General features: G+C 38.0%; 1 protein-coding gene across 1 annotated transcript in view; it reads right to left on the minus strand.

Moving 5' to 3' along the window:
- mesh (sushi domain containing 2 mesh) overlaps positions 1-13,768 on the minus strand; it is a 251,344-nt gene extending 237,576 nt beyond the window's left edge. Inside the window, exons 1-2 of the mRNA XM_090380389.1 lie at positions 13,757-13,768; positions 13,057-13,216 (exon numbers count right to left, since the gene is read on the minus strand). Coding sequence (XP_090236515.1) covers positions 13,057-13,216; positions 13,757-13,768 — 172 coding nt within the window. The remainder of the gene's footprint in view (positions 1-13,056; positions 13,217-13,756) is intronic.
- Positions 13,769-24,012: the final 10,244 nt, after the last annotated feature.

A 24,012-nucleotide genomic window follows, 5' to 3' on the forward strand; every position in this document is an offset into this window, starting at 1 on the left:
AATAGCTGCACTTATGCCTCCTTCCAACTCCTAGGAAAAGCATACGCTCTAAAGCATTTATTATACAGGTCTAAGAATATCTGCGGAGTCAGCGAAAACGCTTTCTTTATCACAGATACCTCTATTTTGTCTAAGCCCGGCGACGTACCATCCCTTGCCTGGTCCACAGCACGACTCACTTCTAACGTAAAATCACTTTCCTCATTTTGAGACGAATATTGCATATTGCATATTGTCCAATTTCCCCTGAAACATACCTGCTTCAGAATGAAACAACATACACGAAAAACAGGAAAATCAACCATAGAACATACGCAATGTACAGACACAAATACGGGTTAATGTATTTAATTACGGGCAACCCTAAAAAAATAATTAAAAAAATGTCCAATTTCCCCCTTTTTTCACCCCGTGACTGAGTTAGTTGCTCTCAGGCGTAGATAGCAAGGTTTTTTCCCTCAGAAACTGGGGTATTTTCGCCCAGCAAAACAGGCAAATCGACCAGAGAACACACGCAATTTACAGACACGAATACGGATTAATGTAATCATTTACGGGTAATCCTAATATAGTAATTTAATTTTTTTATCCAATTTCTCCCCATCGATTAAAGATTCCTTCCATCCATTGACATGACTTTCCCAAAGTCTCCTTCCTGGTTTTCACCTGGTCTGCAAGTTACATTCCTGATCACAGGACATGGGCCCTTTCAACAGAAATTGACAGCAATGAGAATTGAAAGCAATCCATTCTGCCACTGTGACAAAGAGGACACATGGGGGCATCTCATGTATAAGTGCCCTGCTTACGATGATTGTAGGCTCAAATTTTTTACTGAAATCCAGGGGAACCCTCGTAACCATGAAACATACCTGCTTCAGAATGAAACAACATACAAAGCTTTAACGAGTTACGCACAAGCTGTCTTTACCATCAGACGGGCAAAGTTTGCTGAACTTAGAGTTGCTCAGAACAACGACCCTCAAGTGCAAACACAAACTGGGGTCGGATAGCATTTTCTCAACTGATAAAAGAGTAAGACTGAAGATTAAAATACTATGCTGGCATCATCATGGTTGGCACTCCTTGAAAAGCTGACTCGCAGAGAGTGCTTGGCCTTTGGCACTCGCACAGTGGCGCCTGCCCCTGTGACTTTTGATCCCTCTCCCCATCCCCTATTTCTCCTTACTCGGGTGGACTGCCTTCTCTATCTGTCCACTTTAGCGTGTTCCTCACATTTAGACCCCCCCCAGGCCTTCTCTTCTGTTCCTCTTTTTTTTTTTTTTTAACTTGGTCTTCGTCCAGGACGCTCAGGCGACCCTGATGGAGACCGGCTAGAGAATAAAGGGCAGCCTGGCTACCTCCTAGCTGTGTGTGGGGCAACGTGAGGTCCAACCAGGGGCCCTGAGGCCAAATGTCAGGACACCCAACAGAACCTAACGGAATATGTCATATACAACAGACAACACTTTTCTGGCATTTACAGTCGTTCTGTATTTCTTCACACGGTACATATGGCGCAGATGTGAGAAATCACAGTTAGCGCCTGACCCTAACACTATGCACTCTATGTCCAATTTCCCAGAGAGTGCTTGGCCTTTGACACTCACACAGTGGCGCCTGCCCCTGTGACTTTTGATTCCTCTCTCCATCCCCTATTTCTCCTTACTCGGGTGGACTGCCTTCTCTGTCTGTTCCTCACATTAAGACCTCCTTCCTCTTGTTCCCCAGGCCTTCTCTTCCTCTTTTTTTTTTTTTTTTTAACTTGGTCTTCATCCAGGACGCTCAGGCGACCTTGGCGGAGACCAGCCAGAGAATAAAGGGCAGCCTGGCTACCTCCTAGTGGTGTGTGCGGGCAACATGAGGTCCCACCAGGGGCCCTGCGGCCAAATGCCAGGACACCCAACAGAACCCAACGCAATATGTCATATACAACACAACACTTTTCTGGCATTTACAGTAGTTCTGTATTTCTTCACAGCGTACATATGGCGCAGATGTGAGAAATCACAGGTGGCGCCTGACCCTAAAACTATGTCCAATTTAATGTGTTGTTGCATTGGCGTTTCTTCTTCTTCTCCATCTAATCCCGGGAAAAGATCATCAAGTATCCTGTTCACCGTATCTTTCCAATTTAAGGTTTGATTGCCCTCAGTTCCAACGGTAGTAGTTATATTCGCTAAATTTTTCTTGGTGATTAATACTTTATAAATAGTTCCCCATGGATCTCTGGCTCCTTGCTCCTCGACATACAGTTTCCAATGGTTATTCTTGGACTCATTTATGGCTTTAACATATTCCCGCCTTTTTCTTTGATACACTTGCACATAGTTTGTCACCATATCCATGTTACTCAGTCTTCGATGCCTCTGACATTGTCTTCTTAGTTTATTAACTTCTTTCCTTAGATTAGTCAACCTTGTGGACCACCAAAAGACTGGTCTTCTTGCTATATACATCGTTTTCATGCTTACATTACATGAATGTATTATCACTTCAGTTAACATTTTAACATGGTCATCCATATTTAATTCTAACCACTCAATACTATTAACTAATTGTACATACTTTTCTTCAAATCTTTTGCCATGCAGTAGTTTTAACAGAGAATCGATCCAAATTATACCAATTCCTAATTTGGTCTTTACATCTTATTGTAAATAGAATTGCATTATGGTCACTTGTGGTGTAGTCCTCCACAACCCTCCAATTTTCAATCTTATTTCTTGCAGTCCCAGTTGCGAGAGTTAAATCAATATAGGATTGGCCATGCACCGTATCATAGGTTGGAGGATGTCCTGTAATATTCAATATCTCCAATCTAGAAGTTACAATAAATTCCTCAAGTAAAAAGCCTCTCATCAGAATTCATTCCACCCCAGAGTGGAGAATTAGCGTTAGAATCGAGTGCAATGACAACTCCCTCAGATCCCAGCAGTCTTTTTACTTTTTCCAAGTAATTTATTTCATGTTCTATGTTACCAGAGTGCTGACAATACAATGTCACAAGGTAGATCCTACCAAATGCACCCACTAGCTCACAGCATTCTTGTTGCATAGCGGTAAAATCTTTGTTACTACTATGTCTTGTGCCCGAATTATAATGGCTGCACTCGGCGAATCCTCCTCGGACAACACTCTATATCTTTGTGGATAACATCTTACTTGTTCCTGGACTGCATAAGGCTCCTGTAGGAGTGCTACCGCAACATCGTCTTTTTCCATTAGAAAATTCACTTGAGAAGCTACACTTTTTGCTCTTTGGGCATTTAGTTGTAGCACTTTAATGCCTTCACGCATAATTTATTTTTTTCTTGTATATTTCCAATGCTTTTTTATATTCAGGACAATTCCTACTCACAAGAACATGGCCCGCCTCCACTCGATTCTTCTCACAACTGCAACAAACATGCTGCTTATTTTTATTCATACAATTTTTGAAGTTGTGTCCTACCTCTCCAAAGTGTCCACAATGCGTCTCTTTCTTACAATATTTTGCTACTACATGGCCATACATAAGACATTTATAGCATTGTGTTGTAGGGAATATTTCTTTATATCTGCAAGCAGACCAACCAATTAAAAGCCTATTTCTAATTTTTACCCTTTTCCATTCACTTGTGCTAAATTGGAGTATCCAGTTCTCTGTGTCCAATCCTCTAGTTTTATTTACAGATAAAACTTCTATTCCTTCTAAACATTTATTCTCATTCATCCCCATATCTTTAAAGTTTTAACCCACAGTTATTTTTTAGGTAACTCTTCCTTCTTTATTCTTTTCTATACATCGAAAACAACTACTTTAGGCAAGATGGACTTTGAAACTGTGCATTTAAGGCCTAACACATCCAGCCCAGAACATCCCTTGATCTTTGCAATATCATTTTCAGTCGCTGCCTCCAGAATGACTCCTCGATCTCTTATTGGTCTTATATTTTCAACTTTAACATCTTTCAACATAGGTCTAATTTCCTTTAGAATTCCTTCTTTTACTTCTTCACTTGTTTTAAATTTTTCAGTTGTTGCCTTCAGTATCACAACTTTAGGTGGTTTGTCTTGTTCTTCTATGTGCTTTTTTACCACATTAACATACGTATCCTTTTTTCCTTTTTCTTTAATTTTTCTTTTAATAAGATATTTTCTATATAGACATTGTGTGCCTTCATTTCCAACTGATCCCACATGTCTAATATAATACGTATTGATGCCGATGGTACTTTGCTTAACTTATCCCACAAAAAAGATTTTAGTCTATTTCTTATATTTTGGACATCTTGGAATCCTTCATAATCAGATCTTATACTTGCACTATCATCTTTTTTTGCTTTTTCCTAGACTGTGATTTCTTGGATACACTTATGTCAGATTCTCCACCTTTAGACCTGTTCTTTTTTCTTGAATTCTGTGCTTGAGCAATTTGTGAAGCACTAAGATCTTGAGTCATTTCTAAAAATCCAGGGAGTGACAATGATCGGCCCTTCACTGGAGTTCTGGTCAGTGTACGCCCCGAGAAGACCTCAATCTCTGTCATCTCCTGCACTTGTGTGAAGACATCTTGGTTAATTTCTTCACTCTCTTCTTCAATCAACTCTGAGGCTGCCATTACCACCTCATCTCCCATTGGATCTAGTTCACTGGATGAACTGGAAGATATTGTATAAATAAAACCACTATATATACAATTAAAAAACAAGTGCCAACAATGGCAAGAGTAACTATATACAAATATTTACAATATTCGAAGAGCAAGCAGCCGTTAATCCAAAGTTTAACTCAAATGGAATTTTAAAACAGCTAAACCAACCAAGTTTAACAGATGACGTTCCCAGGGGCAGTTACCCGAGGGCACGGAAATGCTTTTAACGAAATTTCCCAAAATCACCACTACAATTAACGCCCGTTTAGCCGAGCAGGGATTCGCCCCACTCGCCCACCCCAGACTACGTGGAAGTAGGGCAGCCAATCCAGGCAACTCAAGTAATAAGATAAAGTAAAAATTGAACTATCAATAATACCTGCTAAGTAGCGATCACTGCAAAGCAAACTTACACTCACAATATACCCCAGAAAAGCCCCTGGGGCTCGTAGGCAGGACATTATTTATTATCATTTATTAATTACACACAATATAGTCTCAAGATTATGTACATAAAAGTATATACATGATTTATATACAAGATATATTTACATATAATTATATGCGCTGACATAACATTAAACTGTCGTATGTGTGTGTGTGTGTAAGTGTGTTCTTTAATCAGGGTAGCTCCCAGGCATAAGCTCAAATCTACCTTGAGAACTTGGGAATATGTAGTCTTTACAAAGCAGTCCTGAAAAAGTATGTTAAATTACCTTAGTCTGATTTTACTGTAGCGCAATTCGCGCATGAAAACCCGCACCCACTGGAGGTAGTGCAATACCAGTGAGTGCCAGCAATCCCGCTCTCCGGGTTGCCCATACCAGGGAGCTAGCAGGGAAAAAAAAAAAAAAAAAAAGCAGGACAGGCATATATCATGTCTGGCCATTTTACAGAGCTGTGTATTCATTACAGTGTACCATGGCGGAGTTGAACTAATGTTTAGATGCCGCTGTACATAAGACAACTCAGGTCCCCACACACATCACTGGGTCCCATCGTCCCCATTAACATTAAATGCACCCTCACCGCCAGAGATCCCAACTTCACAACGTTTTAGAGTCTAGAACATTGTGAACTAGGTCACCATGCAGGGCCAAACTTAGTCTAGAATCTAGAGTTTGGCCCTGCATGGTGACCGTTTGCCCAGATGGCACTGGACCCTTTCAACAAGACAACGCCTCGTGTCACAAGGCCCACATTGTGTAGGAATGGTTCGAGAATCATGTCCAAGCATTTCGTGTTCTTCTTGCCACTAAATTCCCCCTACATCATGAATCCCATCGAACATTTGTAGGATGCAGTGGAACATAGCATTCGCCAGTCCATGCCACTGCCTCGTTCCATTGCAGAACTCGGGGGCGTCCTTCTGTCCAGCTGAGCAGGATACCTGAGGACACCTTCCGCGGTTCGTTGGAGTCACTGCCACACTGGGTGTAAGCAGTTATTACGGCGAAATGCGGCCCAACACGCTATTAGTAGGTGGTCATAATGTTTTGGCTCATTAATGTATAAGATGAGGCTGATTTGGTGTTGTATTTCTGATTCTGAGCTCACACGAATCATCAATGATACATGTGAGCTCCGAATCAGAAATTTCCATGGATCATCAATGTTTTTCTTTTCTAATGATTAGGTTTCTGGAAGAATAGGAATAGGTAGTTCGTCACTCTTACTAAGTGGTCTAATAGTTAATGTGAAATTCGGATAATAATTTTTTTCCTGGCTTCCTTTTCCGTCTTCCTTAATTTTCGATATGCAAAAATCATAGTTGTAACATGATTAGTTAGCTCCTTCCCCACCGCGCGAACACCGAATGGTAGTAATTATTTACGTCTATTTCTTAACCAGCTTCTAGAGGCGAAGAACGTTCAGTGCAGTATATGTGAGAGGCCAACTTTTTGTCCTGATCACCTGATTTGCAGCGAAAATAAAGTTCGTATGTTTTCTTTAATAGGGGCGTTATAGACTATCTGTGAGTTTTAAATTTGTAATAGCTGCACAGATACCAAAAGCTACCTGGTGAATTAACACACTGATGTGACATTTTAAAAGCACGTTCAACTGCAATTTACAGCAAAAACTATAAAAAGGAACGCAAGTTTACATTTAAGTAACGACTTGATCACACATACTAATAACTCCGCTTGATTAACTTGTCTGGTAGATTTTCATTATACATATATCCATCTGACATTCAGGTAAAGTAGATGAAAGCAGAATAGTATTGAAACTGTCGGAACCTGCCCACTTGCAGCAAGATTTAGAAAACTGCTGACTCCAGAACTTCTCAATCAGCAGTCCAATAATATGAACAGAGACCAAAAATCTAAGTATGTGAAAACTAAATAAAACGAATTCGCAATACCTTATGAATTGAGGATGCTAGATAAAAACGGCTGCACTATCGAAATCAACGGTCAGATACTGTAGGTCCATCATATTTCTGTTGAAAAGATTTTCAATGTTACTACATGATAATAACATTCTAATCGCATGTATCTCAAAAATCCTCATCAGATTTCTTTTTATACGTTATACTCGTATGCCCCCCTTTCATTAAAAAAGAAACAATAAATATCACATAGTCATCTTTCTGTTATTAAAATCGCACAAAACTTAATTTGATAACCAGTGCTCCCTACTAATGATTCTTAACGTGATGCCTTCCAATGTATTTCCAGGTGTTTCTTGAAGTATCCCACAAGGAATGGGCTGAGACATTTTATTTATTTTTCAACTCAGATAATATTATTTATTATCAACTCAGATAACATTCTGCATTTTCAGCATTAATTTTACCTTGGTTACAATATCTGAGTTGATATTCATGCGCCTTTAATTTTGTAAAAAGGAGTATGTGTACAGATGGTGTTTATCTCTTATTCAGTTCAATTTCCTTATTAATTAGTGTCTTGATATGCGTTTTTAAAACTATTAGTTATGTTTTGTGGTTCTGTCAGCCTTCATTCTGTGTTTAAACAAAACTGAGCCGTGTGCTGGTGTCTTATAATGCGAAAAAGATTTATTCTTCAAGTACTTCTGCCCTTCATGGTGGGGAAAAAATAAACGTCACTGTGGTTTTGTTCCTGTCCGTTACGAATTTCTCGTATACGGTATACGTGGCTACTTTCATCGACTTTTCACCATACATTTGCCGTCATAATGGGGCCTTGAGATCAAAGTCCTTGAAAACCGTGTGTAAGAAACCTTTGTTCGAATCCCGTCAAGATGAGAGAAATTTTTATGGACATTTTTGCACACTTTGGCCGAGTCGGTTATTCTCTAGAGTTCATTGCGTGGTTTTTCTTCCTTGAAACTAGGGTTTTTTTTTCATCTACTAAAAACTAACAAAAGTAATACTTGAGTTATTCATTTAGCGGTAATGGTGTGCAGATAAATCGAAATGGAAAATATTAAAAATCTTCAACCTGAGTAGAGAGAGAGAGAGAGATCTGTCATCTTTAACTTCTCTTTAATTTCTTGAGGTTATATATAAAAATAATTTCAGATGTTCCACCACGTCATTAGCATAATTAGAGAAAATTCACTAAAAACCTTTTCCAGTGTCATCTAGTTGTAGCAGATTCATGGTCACTACATTAATAGTCAGCTTGGGCATTGTTGTCTCTATCCCGAATTATTTGGTTTCAGGAGGGTCAAAATCCAGCATGGGCTCTACGAAAAAGTGTCTCACTGAGCTTGTCTTTCTTCTCCAATCTCTCTTTTCTGTTAACGCATGGCCGTGGTCTGAACCTCATTTCAATGTTCAGGACCAGGGTAGCTGACTTACCTATCCACCTCTACCGCCTCAATGCCGCTGTTTAGATTTATAATCTGTACATTCAGTCGTAAACTGCAACAGTTGTGTTTCGCTTTCAGCACTAAAATTACCCTGCACTGATTCTTTTTAAACTGTTGCGTGGTAATGTATGGCTACTGTAAAAGGATTACTGTAAGTGACTGCACATAAAATAATTTAGCGATTACACAAACGAACAGGAACGTTGTACTCTGGAATCTGAACTATTACAAAAAAATAAAAAAATAAAAATAAGAGACCAGTTCAGAATAAAATAACTGCTTGTTTACTCACTGAACAAGAACGCTGCATTTAATTTTATCTTTTGCCAGTTCCGCGATACTACATAGACGCTGATAACGGGCTGTCGCCTCCGTGTTTTGACTTGAAAACGATATCGAAATAGATTTTTGTCAAAATTGGCTCTAAAAAAATTGGCTCTGGGTTATTGGACTGTTTTCTGTAAAGTTTTCTTTTCAGCTTGTTTCCAATGAAGTCCATTTTTTTCCCTTTGCCTTTAAAATTTACGTGGAATGCAGTATTTAATCTCTTATTTCAATTATAAATGTTCCTTTGATTACTATACATAATTTATTTTGCCATTTTCTAACAAATTATTTTGTACACCAGTTTTTTAACTTTCATAATTAAGCCAAATTAAAACTTTACTAATTAAACTGCTTATGACGATTTTTTTTCGTTTCAGGCAGGAACTTTTTTTTTTTTCATATGTGAGCCCATTTCCGTTTTTGAAAAAGAAGACAAAAAATTTTAGTGAAGGCGAGTAGCTGATCTCTTATATTTATCCTTGAGTTTAGCTATGATACGAATGTTTCAGAACTAGAGCTATAATTTTTATATTAGTTGATATTTTCTCTGAAGTCTTGACCAAATGTTTACCTTAAATTTTTATTTCGAGTGCTTGTTTGCATGTTCAAGAGAATAAGGCAGCTTATAGTTTGAGTATAGAGAATTTATAGTTTGCTTATAGAGAATAAGGCAGCTTGTGGTGGTAATGTAAATACATTACATTACCACCACACCCTAACAAAAAAAAAAAAAAAGTCACCCCCTCCCCCAAAGCGTATTGAGCAGCATAAACGAGGTGTAAACAAAGCAGGAACAGGTTTAAAAGTGTATAGAAATTAGTAATAGTAAGGCTCTTGCTGAGTTAAAAATAGACTTAATCGTCGGATACCATGTCGCCAGTTTGGATTTTCTGCGGCAACAGCCATACGTTTGAAGCTCGCAGATTAAACTGTAGCTGCTTATCGAAAACGTGGAAAGAATGAGTACAGTGTAGGCTTACAGAAATGGGTATATAGGCAGTAAAAAAAAAAAAAAAAAAAATGAAAGTTAGGAATTGCTGTTTCCTGAAAAAAGCGAACCGAGCGACGGCTTTGAAAAATGTTATATATGAACTCCGGATGTCCACAAGCCTGTCCGTTGGGGGCTGCATGCAGAGCAGCCCTTGATTATGGAACAGTGAAGCGACCAGTCGTGTTCCTCATCTACCGTAGTATATTGTGTCCATAATGAAGTTCAGGAATAGTGGATTCGTTATGTAGAGTTGTTTCTCGTGGATCAGACTCGGACCGATTGAAGGAGGAATGAACATAAATTCCTGCTACGAGATATTGGTCGAAAGTGTTTCATGATGGATTTCTGCTGTCGTTGCTACCAAAGGTAGGTTATAAATTTAATCAGTTTGTTTATTAAAAGTAGACTTTTGTTATTCGATTTTATGGTGTTCGAATACATTTAATATGTGAGTATATAAAATTTCAATAAACGATATGCATGCGATTGTAGGAAACAGATGAAATGCCAAAGCTATGAATTAGTGTTGTTTCATATGCAACAAGAGCATCATTGTATGAGGTGCTACCCAAAAGTTACAAGAATGTATTTAAAAATAAAGATTCTTTTTTGACTTAGCTCATTTTAATCATATCCAGTTTAACATATTCCCCTTCAGATTTATACCCATCCCAGACTTTATGCTATCGTTGGAAGCATGTCTGAAATTCCTTTTTTCTCGCAGTACTGTAAAATACATCCTTTGAATTTTCCTAAATCTCCAAGATATCTTTAAAGATTTATTTCAGCATTAATTTTATCTTTGGAAATAGAAGGTAGTCGCAAGTCAGGTTGGGGTAGTTAAAAGGGAGGGAACACAGTTATTTGATTTTTGGCCAGAGCCTGTTAGATAGATATGTTTTTTTTTATTATTTTATTTTTTTATGAAGCATCTTCTCTAAAGGCTGTTCGTAATAAGTCGTGTTTGTGGAACTTTTACAAGTTTTTGGCAAAATTATGCAAATTCCTTGTTCCTGTAAATTTCTTATTTCAAGAAAGTCGCTGAACAACTTTACGTGCGTTACTAGCACAATATAGGACGGTGTGAAAACTACCACAAAAGTTATACTATGTCACTACCTATCTGGAAAAGTTCGTATTATTATTGGAAGATTTTTCAAGTGAAAGTTCTTTAGACGCAACCCAGGCAGTCTTCACTTGGGAGTAACTTGCCTCCGTGGATTGACAAAGATCGCCACGAAATAATTCATCGCTCTTCACCATTGTACCTCTTTGTACCAGGCACGAGCGACGCGGCGCCGTGCCTGGTATGGAGTGGTACAATTGCGAGGTGCGACGCATGACGCAATCAGTACCCCTACAGCGCGGCCACTGTGTAACTCGCATGCTTGTCGTGTTTACGTTTTAAATCGCTGTATCTCAGCAGCTTCTAGTCCGATTTTAAAAATTTTAAAGCCCAAATATTTCTTTCGTCATTCTTTACCGTATTTCATACAAGATTTCGATGGAGAAAAAAAAAAAAATTATAATTCATCATGCCGAAGACTAATAGTCAGCGTTGTAAGGCGTATAGAGCTCGTTTAAACATACATTTCTGGATAATGATTTCGGTTCAGTCTGTTCCGTGTGTGATCGGCTTTGGTTCAAGAACGATGTGAAGATTGTAGCAGCTCGAGAACATGCTCTTCTTCAAACAGCATTTCCAAATGAGGATGTAAGTCAAATGTCGGCGTGTAACAGCTGTCGTGGCTCTCTCAAGAACAAAGTGATTTCCGGCTCTGTCGAAGTCAAATGGTTTTAAATATCATCGGATGCCACAGCACTGCCAAAACTAGATTTGCTAACGGAACGTCTCATATCTGCGAGGCTCCCATTCATGAAAATTCGTCGTCTGCGGCATTCATACGGTCAATACGGGATTCTCGGTCAAGTGATAAATATTCGCCTAAAGAAGTTTCGCTGAACTTCCGCTATGCTTGCTCAGGACAATTTTTTGAGTGACCGTTCTCATAACTTTTGAGTAGCACCTCATGTCTGTTTATTTCTTTTTTTTATTGCAATATGAATGGAAGGATAATTTGTATGCACATCCTGTGTAAGTCTATGTCTTGTCTATGCTTATTCGCAAAGTAATTTCTAATTTAACTTTTATATTGAGCCGGATTTATTCGTGTACGCCTGTACGGATATTTTCAGATTCTCGTAATTCTGAAGTCATTAAGCTCTTTCGTGTGTTGTGTAGAGCAGTGGTATACAATTATAATCCGTATGCGTTGCAATTTAAGCAACGGATAAATTTGATAACCTGTGCGCAATCAATAAATAGTCCAGCAAAGTTGTATATTTCGACCTGCGTTTAAGAAATAGAGAGAAGAAAAATTAAAATTTACAAGTGTTATTTCAAAATGACTTGCTATACTCTGGAAAGAGGTCATCCAGAGTGGTCCATCCTCTGTAAGGAGTTCATCCAGAGTGGTTTTGCAGCCTAGTATCAGTCAGCAGAGTTTCGAAACTATTTCAACTTTTATAAATATGCTACAAAGCTTCGAAATCGATTAGACTAAATATTTTCTAGATATTCCCAATTCCCAGTGACAGCAACCTGATAAATCGCCAGCTAACTCCTTGTTGTTTTTCTTGCTTTTTAAAATTCTCTAGTATTTAAAATACTCTAGTTATAAAATTGCTTCAGAACATTATGTCTGTACAAGTGTGTGATCTGTCGGACCTATTTGAACGATATGCGGCTGAAAAACTTCGAATAAATCATGGGAAGTCCCGATCACACCTTTCCTCTTTTAACTAATATAATTGATGATCACAGCGATCACACCCCTCTTGAGGATCAGAATCTGTTTCTAGTGAGTCTCGTCCAATCGCAATTCTATTGCAGTATTGTGATTCATCATTCACATGAAATGTTTTATAAACTTCTAAGTGAACAAAGGCAGATTTGATCCAAAATTCCTTTAAAAACTGTAAGTTACGAGCCTTCGAACTCTGAGGAATCATATATAACTACATACTGAGACGAAGCGTCCCTGTAAGAGCGAGAAACATCTCTTGTAATGCTTTAATTCTTTATTCTTTCATCTTCTTATAAGCACTATTTTTTAATTCACATGTATCATTTAAAATTATTAGTTAATTTCAAGTTTTATATGTCTTGTTTAATTCTTGTCTGTTGTGCATATTAGTAGATATTGTTTTCAAATCATGTAAAATCTCCGGTGTATTGCTGAGAAGGGTTGTTGTACTTATGTTTTTCTACAATGAAGATTTCATTTAATTCACTTACCAAAAATTTCGGAAGCAATATTTTGCTGACTAAACCATGGTGCAATAAAGGAGGGATCTTCTTCACCTCTGTGGACATCAAGTGATTTCGATGGAAAATGAAGTGGATACTGATAGTCTATTTTCCCTTTATTGAAAAGAATGTAACCATCCCTTTGGACCTGGAATTAAAAATTCCGAAATATGTAATACATTTTATGTGATCTGTCTTCTCAACTAAGCTACAGTAGTATTAAAGAAGCAAACGTTCGTTTTATGTTACTGTTTTTTGAAGTGTCAACAGTAAAGCATTTATTATTTTTTTTTCTGTACAAATAAAATAAAAAACCGGTATATTTGTTATCAAAAATACTGAAACACTAATAGACGTACATAACTGACTAAAACAACCTTGATATGCTATAGGCCACTTTTAATTTTGAACATAGGCGCGGAAAACTTTCCACCAATATTTGGAAGATTAAGTGTTTCAGGTTTCTCCATTCCTCACACAGAAAATCTAAATGTAGCTTGAATTTCATTTCGCATACGCCCTTCCAATTTATCCCACCAATCTCAGGAGTTGGTTAAGATTGGCGCTCAGAGTTGGTCATTCCAGGAGTAGTACGTTGTTCCCTTCAAACCAGAGCATCATGCCTTTTTAGTAGGGGGGGGGGGCATTGTACTACCGAAACGAGTATGGCCAGTGGTTCAACGCTTACCATTAATAGCATACCCGCACCATCGCACTTCGAACGCTGTACTTAATACACTGCTCAATAAAATTAACAAAAAAAAAAAAAAAAAAAAAAAAAAAATGGTTTTCATGAATATTTTATGGTAAACGGTATCGCCGACAGCGAATATTTGAAATAATAGCCATCTTGGTATGGCTATTATTTTAGTATTTTGTGGTCGCAACCCATATTTTAGCCACCTTAGTATGGCTAAAATACGGGTTGCGACCACATCACTGCATTCCCGTTTTTTGGTTGGCTCAGTGGGATAATCACATCTCCAGTACTCAGAATGGCAAGTCCTTGTGGTTTAGATGATTCTTTGAAATGGCGGGCCGTTGGACGACTTGAAGCCGGGCTGTCGCAGGCGGAGGTGACACGTTGGCTTAATATGCCACGCAGTCTCGTCTCGGCACTACAGAAGCAGATTAAATTCAGGAGACAGGAACAATTACAAGAAGAGCTGGCTAAGGTCGCCCAGGGCTACGTTAACCAGAACAGATCGCTATCTGGTTCTAACAGCAAGCTGGAATCCTACGATGTCCTGTCATCAACTGTCTCTTGAGGATTCTGCGACCACAGGTGAAAAAATTTCGAACCGGACCGTGTTAAGAAGGCTCAGTTCAAGTGGACTCTACGCAAGGAAGCCAGTGATTTGTATCCTATTAACCCCAAAACACCGCAGAACCCGTCGAAACTGGTGCCATGAACATGTGACTTGGAGCCCTGACAAAAGAGGTACAGTTCTGTTTTCTGATGAATCTCGCTTTAGCCTGCAAACAGATTCTAGTTATTTCATCTGAAGACATCGAGGAATGCAATACCATCTCTCCAACATCAGAGAAAGGGACACTTACGGTGGAAGCGGTTTCTAATGTGGAGCGGAATAATGATCAACGGCCGCACCCCTTTTCATGTTTTTGATAGGGCTGCTGTAACTGCGCAGCCATACCGAGAGCAGATCCACGAACCCTATGTGCAACTTTTTAGGGGTACGGTTGACCTATGTTTTCTTTTCATGCACGACTATGCCACTGCACAATAGAGCTCAAGTGGTGGAGGAATATGTTTAAATGGAAGGGATCCAACAATTGCCGTGGCCAGCACGATCAGCAGACATAAATCCGAGCCCTCGTGGGTAGTACAGATGAAGGATCACCGTCCTCCCCACACCGGGTGGAAAAGATCTGAGTTCGAATCCCGTCGATGATGGTACGAATTTTTATGGGTCTTAAATGTGGGTGAATTAGTCTGACTCGGGAGAGGATAGCATGGCTTTTTTTCTCACGGAAATTCGATTTTTTCGTCCAGCAAACAGAAAATCGACATCAGAGCACACCTCGATTTACAGATAATATACACGGAGCAACATGGCATTAGTCGCCGATGCTCCTAAAAACCCAATAACAACAATTTAAATCTGAATGGATATATGTGGGACGCTCTTGGGCGCCACATTGCATGTCAACAGTCAACTCCTCGGTCACTTGCTAATCTAATGTCTGCTCTGGGTAAGAATGGGATTTGTTGCCATAGAATCTTATAGAGACCCTTACAGTATATCGAGCATGGTTCACCGCTGTCAGGGCAGTTTAGCCATTGGAGGGGATCATACGCAGGACTGATGTCATGTGACCATCTTTTTGAGCATCTTGTATCGACTTCTGTAATGTGAACGTTTTGGTAATTCTTACACAACCCTTATGAATGTCCCTTATACCTTCCGAAGTTTTTCGCTGTCTTCTCATTTGATTGTTGTTCTATGTGACATCACCATACCAAATTTTTTATCTTCTCATTTGATCGTTGTTCTACGTTGTTGACATCACCATACGAAATTTTTTCCACTTCATCACAAGCTGCTCGAGTTACATCACATTTTTCTACTTCTGTTAATTTATCGAGCAGTATAGTAGGTACTACTCAATCTGCTGATGCAGTCTCTTTTAGAAAGAATTTCGAAGTGACTCCAAGTGATTCTTCGGCATTGAATACGAGGAAATGAAAGTTATGTAGGTTCTCTTCTAAGCACCGTAGCAAATTGCCAATACTATACACTGCTCTAAAAAATTAACAGAAGACATAGAAAACGTGTAACTCGTGCAGCTTGCGATGAAGGAAGGAAAAAATTGGTATTGTGGATATAGTGCTGAATATAATTCTGATAAGAGTAATTACTGTGGATGGGTTAGATGCAGGAGGTGAGGATGGAAGCCAAAGAGTAATGATTACTCAAAGATGAAACTTTTGGGTTTCGCTCCGAAGCATCGAAGTAGCATCTGAGTAACTTTATTAAAATGACTTGGCTTCGAATGAAGCACGGCCAGGTAACCTTTGATAAGGTCTGCCGATTTTCTGGCTTGGATTGTCAGTGTTATAAGAAAGCGATCAACTCAACTTCTGAAGGTCTGTTGGCGCCTATGCACACCGTTAAAGATACATAACGATGCATTCGATTTCCTCTTTTTTTTTTTTTTTATAACACAGTATGAACAGCTCTTCAGAGATCTCTTGTATTTAACATGCCTGGTCACCCATATTAATTTTCAACTTTGAAATGGCCAACTCCTCTCCACTTGAGTACGATGTTGTAGTCTTCAGAATATTGGAAAGTGTCCAAATCCATCGTACATAACGTCCTGCACATGACATTTCATCATTTCTTGACGTTTAAATTTTGAGTTCCATTCTGAATAGCGCTGTCGATCATAAAAATAACACCTGCTCCTCTGTGCTATTACACGACTGTGTCCCTCATAATATTTGCAACCCCAAAAATTTGCGTAATTTGTGAATATTTGTTATATACCAATACTTTTGGTAACAGTGTATAGGCACAATACAGGAAAATTAACAGAAGCTATTTTTGTTGATTTTTTTTTTCCTAAAAGTTATTCCTAGAATTCAACCTTTTTTTTTTAATTTTTGTTTTATTTTTTTAGACTTGCAGTTAATATTTTGTTTTTTAATGGGATAAACACTGTTTTTCGCGTATTTCCCCAGAGTACCCACAACTTTCCTCTGCAATGGGTACAACCTTTGAGTTCGAAATTCATGTATGTCAATATCTATTGGCTCTCTGGGTTGAAACTTGTATATTGCAGAGAAAATTTAATTGTTATTATATTAAATTGTCATATAATTTGTTTCCAATATATTTCTTAACCAAAATCTGCACAAAGATATCAGTGATGCTGTTTAAATAGCATCACTTTTATCTAAATATGAAGAAAGCATCTATGCTTAAAATCATGAGTTTCCCTTAAATTTTATGATTTCAGATTTTGATTCTCCAATATTTTGTTTTATGCCCTTTTAGTTTATTTAATTTATTTATGTTTCATTTTAAAGGCTGACGAACTGAAATGATGCTTAGCTCAAAGTATTGTACTTTTCCCTTTCAGAAATTAATAAACTTATTATGCTAACTATTAGATTTGTCTTCTGAGTAGAAATGTTTTCTTTTAAGGATTTCATACTCTGTCATGAGAAGCGCTTTGATCTGCTGAAAGTTTTTCTTATTCACTAAAATGTTCTACTTACCCAGACGTAGGAGTAGGCGAAACCAAAAAATGGAAGCCTGTACGTGAGCCCAATTTCAATAAGAGAGTTTGCTTGCTTTATATCTCTCCAGTCCCATATATCAAATGGGTACAGCCTTTCGGTTCGAAATTCATGCATGTCAATGTCTATTGGCTCTCTGGGTTGTAAATTGCTTCTAATTTGCGAAAGAGGTGGTGGGCGAGGTAGAGGAGATTCTGTAATAGTTTCAAAGTACAGTATTAGTATAATATCGATTAGAGAGAGAGAGAAATTATTTTATTTTTTTGTCATTATGATAATTTTTTTTTTAAATCTTACGTCACTCAAGGAACTTTAGGGTAAAAGGCTTATGAAACTAGTGCTATTGAACATTAATTGTACATTGTACATAATTTATTTAAAATGGGGAATTTCATGCATTTCAAATAAATAACAATTAATAAATAAAGCTGCTTGAAAAACTTCTTTGAATGTGTCTATTTTTTATTTATTCATTTTCAGGCAAAATAAATTAATAAAGCAGAATATACAATACTAGGTATGTGTCTGCTTAAAAAATGGCTATGAAACCTACATAGCTATTTTTTTAAAAATTCAAATAAGCATAGCTTCTGGAAATGTGGAATCCAATAATTATAAAAGAAATATTTTTGCAATGCTAAAAATAGCCTTTAAAGTCACTAGTTATAAATATGGAAATTTAAAAAAAAATCAAAAATATTTATAAACACAAATAAAACCGTCCAACAACAAGTCCTGTGCCTTCATGTTATTCATTTTCATGGAACTCTTTCTTGTGATTTCATTCATTCCTACATTAAAATACAGTATTTATATTTAATTTTTCTGAATTGGACTTTTGCTATAATGAAGACATAATTTACAAATACAGTACTGCTTATGTAAAGCGCTAGTTTTTTTGTCATTTGTTACCAGCATAGGGGAAGCATAATTCGAGCTTCAAAATTTGGAAAATTCTACAAATAAACAGTGCACTGACAGAAACTAATTTTTTCATCGTACCCAGGTCCGAGTAAGTTTGATCTCGACCCTTCGGCTGAAACACACCTGCCTTTGCGCTTTCAGTTTTTTAAGTACAGTAGGACAATGTAGTTAGGCTACAGTGCTCTTTCAAATCATTGGATTTTTTTTTTAGAATATTCAACTTTATGTATTTATTTATTCTTGAAAATGAATGATCAGTGGATAGATACAAGGAATTTTTTTCTAGCAGCTATTGCTATTTTTTAAAATGCATGTCATTCCCCATTTCAAGTAAATTGTGTACAATGAGCAGTTATTTTCGGTAGTGCATCAAAAGATGTTTTCTCTAAATTGTCTTGGACAGTGTAAGATTTTTAAAAAAATTGAATAAATAAATGGAAGTTACTTTTCCTGAATAACTTAAGAGTTGCTCTCAGAAAAAAAAAAAAAGTTAATTAAGTTTAATTTACTTTTGTTTAGACAACTTTTCAGATTAAAGAATAAAATCACTCAATAGGCATCCGCGAAAGATATGAATTTTAGACTCTTATTAGAAACAAACAAACACAGCATAGGGGAAGTGATGCCAAATGGACACACACTTTTGTTATTTGTGGTGGTACTGAAACTGGCGGTGATAATGGGCCATAGTTACAGAGTGCTTGACAGCATCTAAGATAGCATCTGTATAGCGTCCCACATTTGAGTTTGGTAGATCTACACGTCTAATGCTTTCCTCAGGTGGCACAGTAGTCCTAATCGCTATCCTTCAAAGGTCTGAGTTCGAATCCCATTAAAGACATGAAGAATTTTTATGGGCTTTTCATAGTTCCAACGAGGGTTTGTCGTCCAGGAAACATCAAACCAATCGAAGAATACACGCAGTTTCAGACACAATATACTGCCGCCTCATGGCCTTACCTGCTTTAGTGTTTAACACACACACACGCTCGCGCGTCTAACAGCCCGATTGACCTTCTCTGACATATATTCGATGAGATTAGTGTCAGGGGAATTGAGAGACCAGTGGTCAAACTTTCTGTAAACCACATGCACACATCTGGTCTGACACGGTACATTATCATATTGGAACACTGCCTCATCGTCATGGAACAGAGTGAATATCGATTTGTTTACATGGTTGCCAATGAGAGTGCGACAGGTTTCCGCCGTCAAACATCCTTGCACACACACACAAAGGATATTTTCAAAAATAATTTTTGAAAATTACCCTTTCAGAAGATGTATGATATCGGAACAAAAAAGTTCCCCACACCAGAACACCACTACCAGCATCAGTACGCCTTGTCCATACCATGGATGTGGATCCACCTTCCTACTTTTGCATCGAGGAAACATTCTTTGGTTCCTGACCACCTTACTTAAAAAACCATCAAGATTTCTTAGAGTCAGACCACCAAGACCTGTAGAATTGCTGCTGATGTTCCACAGGGTGGGGGTATTATTTGAAATTTCGTTCACAACAGTCTTTGCCCTCTTTTATGAACAGGCGCCTCTAGCCAGGTGGGCAGGAGCAGCAGTGCGTAGCACACGCTTCTTGATTAGACAGGGGTTCGAGCCCATGCCCACCAAATACGGAGGATGCGGAAAGGTCATGGAATGACCACAGCATATCCTCAGAGCAATATGGCCTTAATTGCTAATGTTCCTAAAAAACAAATAACAAACAAACAACAACTTTTATGAACAAAGAAGATAATAGTTGCCACGACGACAACAGAGTGCTTACATTGGGCCTACCTCATCCAGATCAGTATTTTCACCAGTCATAAGCTAGCCAACTTGGAAATGTACTTGAAGCGCTTCAAGTTAGCAGTCCCTACAGATCATTACAGATGTCCCCCCAAGCACAACCACTCACATCTGCAAGTATCAACTAGCAGTACCTTGATTCCTTACACAGTAGAGCAGTGGTGTCCAACCTTCGGCTCTCGGTTAATTTTTATACAGCCCGCGCGGAAAGTGAACTAAAACAACATTTTAGAGAGTCACCTCACTGCGTGTACAACCATGCAAGCGTCGAGCTCGACTTTCACTCGGTATCTGAGTTAGTCGGACTCAGGCGTAGATAACAAGGTTTTTTCCCCAGTAACTGGGGTTTTTCGTCCAGCAAAATAGGCAAATCGACCAGAGAACACACGCAAAATACAGACAGAATACACAATGTACGGAAGATGAATTTAATTATTCGGGTGGCCTAAAACTAATAGTTTGGTGGAGCTCTACTGTATCAAACGTGTGCATGTGGTTCAGTGCTGTCATATGTACGCTAAATACAGTTACGTGCGTATCAATCTTTTCATATCGTGAAATTCTACTATTTTGATATAACTTTTTCATTGTATTCAATTATTATTAATTTGTATTGAATTAAAAAAAATCATCCTTAAAAATGTTCCAAGAGAGGTAAATCGATTTGAAGTATCGTGTTTTTGATCGAAGGTGGACTGAAGACTATTTCTTCATTGATTACCACGAAAAAGCAGTGTTTGGTACCTAAGGAGACTGTGTGAGTTTTCAAAGAATATACTTTAAAACGACACTATGATTCCAAGCATAAATCTTATTATCAACATAAAGGAGTGTTGCGAAGAGCAAAGTGTTCAGAGTTACAAAACGAATTAAGAAAACAACAAAACGCACTGAAAACGTATCAGTCAAGAAATTTATCTGCTGTAAGTGCCAATTATCAAGTTGCACATTTGATCGCTTTTGAAAGTAAACCGTTCAGTGATGGTGAATTTGTTAAAAGTTGGGGAAAAATGTGTACGGAGAAATGAACAATAATACAAGACATTTGCCTCGACAAACAATTATGCGAAGAGTAGAAGATATTGGAAAGAATTTGTTCGAATAACTTTTGGAAAACATAAAACAAATGAAATGGTGTGGCACTGGATGACAGTACAGGTGCAAATTACACAGCCCAACTCCTTATCTTCATATCTGGAATTAATGATAATTTTGTACCAATTGAAGGTTTAGCTGACCTACAGAGTATGTACGGTACAACTGTAGGCGAGAATCTTTTATCTTTTTTAAAATTTTTGCATCTATTGAAAAGTTAGGATTAAATATTAAAAACCCGGTAGGAGTCACAACTGGCGGTGCAAAAAATATGATTGGTAAAAACATTGGGCTTATGGGTAGAATAACCAAGACAATGATAGATATCGGAGCTGAAACTCCGATTGGAATTCACTGCATTGTGCATCAAGAAGTTCTTTGTGGGAAAGTATTGTACCTCCAACACGTTACGAATGTGTTATTTCAACTGTAAATTTTATAAGATCTTATGGCCTTAATCACCGAATGTTTTACAGTTTCTTTCAGAAATTGAAGCTGAATTCGAAGATGTAATTTTATATTGTGCAGTGAGGTGCCTTATTCGTGGCAAAGTATTACATTGGTTCTTTAAACTACGTCGTGAAATTGATATTTTTATAACAGAAAAAGGGAAACCAATAAAACAACTATCAAATATGGAGTGGCTGCTTGATCTTGAAATTCATATAGACATTTTTAGTCATTTAAATGCTCTTAATTTAAAACTACAAGGGAAAGGAAAATTAGTCGGATTTATTTGGTGACATCGAATCATTTCAGAATAAGTTATAATTTTAATCCCAAATTGAGCAAGACAATTTAGTTCACTTTGAATGTTGTACCGAGCTAAAGGAGAAATACATTTCCAAAGAATCGTTGTCTCTCGTTATTACAATATTTTTGACGAGTCTCAAAGTTGTTTGTGAGAAAAAGATCAAGCGTATTGGCTGTATGATTAGGATTGTCCGGAATTCTTGTAGGTAAATGAACAATCTGTGCTAGGTCATTAGTAATTGCAAAAGCCTCAACATCTCGACCTGCTGGGTCGGTGTGACTAGAAAACAGAAGCCAGTTGGAGTTGTGAACATTAAAATCACCAAGCAAAATTACCTCACTGTTAGGAAAGTTGGACTGGAGAAAGTCGAGTTGCAAAGAGAGGAAGTCAAAGAGCTCCAAGTGATTAGTGGAGTTGGGAGAACGGTAGAGGCAACAGATGAATTTGACAATGAGATAGAGAGATTTTAAGCCAGAGAAGATCAAAGAGAGGAGATTCCAAATTTCCAAGTCTCTGACAGGGAATATCAGAACGGACATATGCACAAGTAACACCTTTGAGGCGAAAGGCATCATACAGCGAATAATTTGGGCATCTGAGATGAGCAGTAGTTGAATAAACCGATAACTGAGATTCTGTCAGAAAAAGTACATGGGGTTTGGCAGACTGCAAGTGGAAATGGACATCGTTGAGATTAGAATTGAGACCACGTATATTTGTGAAATGAATTAGGAAGTGCTTGGGAGGTTTAGATTTTTTCGCAGATAAGCTTGCTCTATTATTTTGACAATTCTTGGTGTATTCAATAGTAAGAAAAAGTGGGTGGGACATGCTGTATGAAGTAATGAAACTTTTGGATAGGGCGTACACGTGGTAAGAATATACCCAGATCCTTGACATAACGTGGCCTCGACAATGCTCCCCGCATACGCACTACTCGGACTCCCTCCAGTCACTATCTGGCAGAGTAGAGGTAGCAAGATTATACACTAGCTGATCCGGAAGCCTCCTAGAGAGTTACCAATAGGTTCGGTCCGGTGTACTAAATATCGGCCGGCCTGCGAACACCGTTTTAGAGCTGTACCCTCGAAATGTAAGGAATATTGGATCATGCCACGACGTTCATCATAACCTCAAAAGTCATCAATCATATTGCATGATGGAAGAGATAGGGAAGGGTTGACCGGAACTTAGTGAATGGAACAAAGGGGTGCACTTACGAAGAAAGGCTTAAGTTTTGCAAATTACAGTGTGTGGAGACTAGGCACCAGCGAGGTGATCTGATAGAGGTGTATAAAGCCTTGAATGGTTTGAGCGTGCTCAATGCTGATGGGATTCTTCCTCTTGCTCAGAATAATCACCTGAGAGGACATAAATTCAAATTGAGGAAAGACAGATGTAGGATAGACGCGCGGAAATTTGCCTTTAGCCAGCGGGTGTTTGGTTGGTGGAACAGACTTCCATTCCTTGTCGTGGAGGTTGATAGCCTAAATAAGTTTAAGGCTCAGCTGGACAGGTATTTTGAACGAACAGAGGGGTGAAGTGGAAGTGGGTTTTTTTTTTTTTTTTTTTTTTTTTTCGGCTGATGCTGCATAAGCTTGCTTTCTTGCATCAAATGCCTCTACTAATGCTAATGCTAAAAGTCGATTTGCTGATATAAGATCCTATTAAAAAGACATCAGCTTGTTTGAGAACCCATTTATTTCCATGAAAAATACAATCCCAGCTTGCAACTTGAAATAATTGATCTTCAGGCCATGGTTCCAAAACAAGCACAGGCAACCCTCGTATAACACGGTACTTCAATAACACGGTTTCGCTCTAACACGATTGATGAAGTACGGAAATCCTCCACAACACGGTTAGAGAATTGGGCAAACCTCGCATAATATGGTATTTTTAAGCTTTTGTGCGGGGAAAACTCTGCTATTATGTTGGCTGTAATTTTTAGACATTTCCATTTTTTTTGTGTGAATCCCCGCTTTTGGCTCGCTAATCGTTATGCAAATATATATATATATATATATATATATATATATATATATATATATATATATCCAAAAGATTTAAGTCATCCAAACGTTTAAGTAAT

Source organism: Mastigoproctus giganteus, chromosome 8 (assembly GCF_048544385.1).
Source record: "Mastigoproctus giganteus isolate SK-2022 chromosome 8, ASM4854438v1, whole genome shotgun sequence".
NCBI lineage: Eukaryota > Metazoa > Arthropoda > Arachnida > Uropygi > Thelyphonidae > Mastigoproctus > Mastigoproctus giganteus.